A 3,842-nucleotide genomic window follows, 5' to 3' on the forward strand; every position below is an offset into this window, starting at 1 on the left:
GAAAAGCATTTTAATGCAGTTTTCATTACCTAAATGACATGTTTACCTTACCAAGATTATTGCTGTTTTATGTCTTTTTAAGCAAACATAACTATTTTGTGAACTTGTAAAAGTAAAAAAGAAGCCTTTTTCTGTTCCTGAATGATCAATTACTGTAAGTTTGATTAAATATTTAATGATTTTTTTTTCTGAGTTTGTGTTTTTCTCTTGGTTCTTAGCACCACATATCGGAAATGAGAAAAGACAAATCCATTTGAAAACCACAATAAACAACTCAAATCTGAGTGCTGRGGGTGTTGGCTGTCTCTGGTGGTTTTATAAATCCAGAGGACACATTTTCAGAACAACCAGAGCGGACAGAGCTGCTCACTCACATCTCCACCATGATTCTTTCTTTACTTTCTTTAGTCCTCCTCCTCACAGGTAAGCTGACATTTTTCTGTTTGATGCATATGGCTGGAAACGCAGAAATATCATCCTCATCATGCCTCTGCATTATATTGGATAATATAAAAAGGTTTTCTTCCTGTCAGGTGGAAATACCTCCAGTTCAGAGTCACAGGAGCTTTATGATCAACAGGAGTTTAATAATCGCTCTGCAGAAATATCAGGTGCAAATCCTATGAGCAGAACTTGTTTTTAAAAACATTTTAAACTAACTCCAAGGGAAACAGAATTACTGAATGTGATTGAATTCTACCTTAAAGTAAAGATACTAACAGAAATTGTGTTTATCTGGAGGTGGTTTAAAAATATTGAAGACTTCTACTCTGAACATATTTCACATTTAGAGATTTGAGAAACACAAAGTAAACTGAACTATTTTATCAGTATACATTTGTCAAAGTTTGATGCAAAACAGGAAACTTGTAAACTCACAATTTTTTTTCTGACAGGTGGAAATTTTACAGCTTATTTTTCTAACAACACTTCCATGAGCTCTGAAGAAAAGGGTAAGTCTAAATGATTTGTCTGAATATGTTTAAAAAATGAATAAGAGCTGAAACTGAACAAATATTTTATGAATTTAGCTTTTAAAATTCATTCATCTGTGTATCGATTGATTCATCCATCCATCCACGCCTGCTTTTTCCAGAGACGGGTCATGGGGGGGGGGGGTAGAGCTGTTGCCTCTCAGCAAGAAGGTTGACAGATCAAATCCCAGCCTGGGGACATTTCTGGATAGAGTTTTGACGTTCTCTCTGTGCATGCATGGATTTTCTTCGGGTCCCTCCTGTTTCCTAGCCTGGTAAAAATCAGACCCTTGTCTTTCACTTTGCTTCATACGAGGGTCTGGACTCGTGGCTCTAGAGAAGTGATTCTTGCTGGAGGCGTGGCCTCTGCTGAAGCGTGTGTGTGTATGTCGCTGTGAAGGAGGCTAAGCTAAGAAGCTAACCGGAAATCTGCTGTAAACAACCCTACTGAGAGGAGAAAAGTACCGAGCCRAACAACACGGCTGTGAATGAGAGCTGCTGCTTTGTCAGACAAATTTAATTTAATTTGGAAGCCTTATCAACACAGACTGGCTTCATTCACTTCCTCCACTGCCATATGCTAAACGAACTAGCAGACACTGCGCAGAAAATCGACACCATTCAAAACTCCTCCTTCTGTTTGCTGATTGGCCCAGGTAAAATAAACTACAAGCAGACACTGCGCAGAAAATCGACATTCTTTTCTCTAATTGGTTTAGCTAAAAATCTGCCAGCGAAATCCTTGTCTATGGGAGAAATGCCAGACAGAGCAGAGAAGGGAAACTAGAATTGAGCGGAGCTGCGTGGGAAGGCAAGGGCCAGGCTACCTGTTTCCTCCCACAGACCTAAAATCTAAATGTTAGGCTAACTGGTAACTCTAAATTGTGAGAAAGTGAATGGTTGTTTGTCTAGTTTGTCTTTATGTGTCCCTGTGATGGATTTACGACCCGTCCAGGGTCTACCCCACCCTTCACACAGTAACTGCTGGATATGAGCACCAGTGACGCCTTCACCAAGTCCACTAAATGCATGTAGACTGGATTAGAAAACTCCTATGCCCCCTCGAAGACCCTATTGAGGGTAAAGAACTGATCCAGTGTTCCACGGCCAGGATGGATCCTCGTTTCCTTTGAATATGAGACTGATCGTTGATTGGACTTGTTTCTCCAACACCCCTGAATAGACCTTACCAGGGAGGTTAATGAAAGTGATGTCTCTGTTATTGGAACAGCATGATGGATCAGTGGTTAGCACCAACGTCCCACAGCAAGAAGGTCCTGGGTTTGATTCCCGGTTTGGAGTTGGGGTCTTTCTGTGTTCTCCTCGTGCGTGCGTGGGTTTACTCCAGTTTACCTCACACCCCAAAAACATGTACAGTAGGCGGCCTTCAGGCCCAGGCTGCCCTTGGAAAATAGATCTGTGATCTCAAAGGGATTTGCCTGGTTAAACACACCCTATACTCCACCTTTTTTGAAGTGGGAAACCACCACCCCAGTCTGCCAATCCAGTGGCACTGTGTCTGATGTGCATGTGGTGTTGCAAAGGCATGTCAACCAGGACAGCCTCACAACATCCAGAGCCTTGTTTGCTCATTCAGGCTGAGTTTGACCGGGTCCTATGAATAGAGCCCTTACCTCAGGCCTGGCTCCAAGGGTGGGACCCCAGTAACCCATGCTCAGGAAAACAACATTGAGTTCCTTGTTTTTTGTTCATCTGTACAAGTGTTTTACTCTTTGTCTGGCCTGTTACCTAGAACCAGTCTGCCATGGGAAACCCTAGCAGCATCATTCAGGCAACAAACTCCGCTACCACAATAAGGTGACAATTCACCAGAGGAGTGTGTAATGTTGCACAAAACCCAACTTTGCTTTATTTATGCATAAAACAATGTTTTGGAATACAAAAATTATGTGACATTCTTTTTAAAAATTGTTTATCTTTGGACAAAATTAAATTAAAACATATTAATCATAAGCATTAGTCCCTTTGAGTCCATTTCTTTATAGTTTTAGCAAGGCTTTTCTTTTTCAGGTTGAAAACCATCTCCGACTGTGATAGAAAGTTGTGTTCATTCATGTAGACGTCACCTCTCCCTTTCTCCAGTTTGTGTTATAAAAACTATTAAGGTAATTGTAAAACTTGTGTTGTGTTTTTGCAGCACGTAACTGCACTTACATGGATGTTTTAAACTTCTTGAACCTGACTAAAGACAATGAACTGTATACCATGAGCCGACCGACTTTAAATTACAAAGACAAAACAAAAATCTATCTTGATGTGATGATCTATGCCATCCTGGATGTGGTAAGTTCTTCTTCAYATTTTTCAGTAATATTTATTTATTTATTGTATTGTAGTTTTTTGTGCTTCTGATGAAGAAATTAATTGAATGCATGCAGGTATAAATTCAATCAAGCTCATAAAATCCTTTTTTTCCTTTAAATTTTGCATTTGTATATCGGTCTGAATGATCGTTAAACTGATAACAAATTCCCTTAAACTTGTATTTATATTTGCTCAAAAATGTATTACTGGCCAGAGAGAAATATTGTTTTCCAATCCAACTTTATTTGTAAAGCACGTTTTGCACCAGACCAAAGTGCTGTACAGAATCAACATTCAAACACAGCTCATACAAACAAAGGCAATCAAAAAACACATGAAAAAATAAAAGCAGGGAATAAAATAAAAAATGAAGTAAATACATGAAATAAAAACCGTAAAATGCCTAAAACCTCATTTAAAATCTACAATAAAATCCAGAAAATTTCAATAAAAAATTAAATTTGTTCCCAATGGACAAGACTTACACAGCATGAAAAGCCAGTGAGTTTTAAGACGAGTTTTAAAGACAGCCTGCGAAGAGGC

General features: G+C 39.2%; 1 protein-coding gene across 1 annotated transcript in view; it reads left to right on the forward strand.

Annotated features, from left to right (window-relative positions):
• Nucleotides 1-549: 549 nt before the first annotated feature.
• LOC106516549 (5-hydroxytryptamine receptor 3B) overlaps nt 550-3,842 on the forward strand; it is a 20,987-nt gene continuing 17,694 nt past the window's right edge. Inside the window, exons 1-3 of the mRNA XM_014006959.1 lie at nt 550-611; nt 897-953; nt 3,133-3,278. Of these exons, the coding sequence (XP_013862413.1) occupies nt 935-953; nt 3,133-3,278 (165 nt within the window). The 5' untranslated portion in view covers nt 550-611; nt 897-934. The remainder of the gene's footprint in view (nt 612-896; nt 954-3,132; nt 3,279-3,842) is intronic.

This window comes from Austrofundulus limnaeus, unplaced genomic scaffold (assembly GCF_001266775.1).
Source record: "Austrofundulus limnaeus strain Quisiro unplaced genomic scaffold, Austrofundulus_limnaeus-1.0 Scaffold39, whole genome shotgun sequence".
In the NCBI taxonomy this organism is placed as follows: domain Eukaryota; kingdom Metazoa; phylum Chordata; class Actinopteri; order Cyprinodontiformes; family Rivulidae; genus Austrofundulus; species Austrofundulus limnaeus.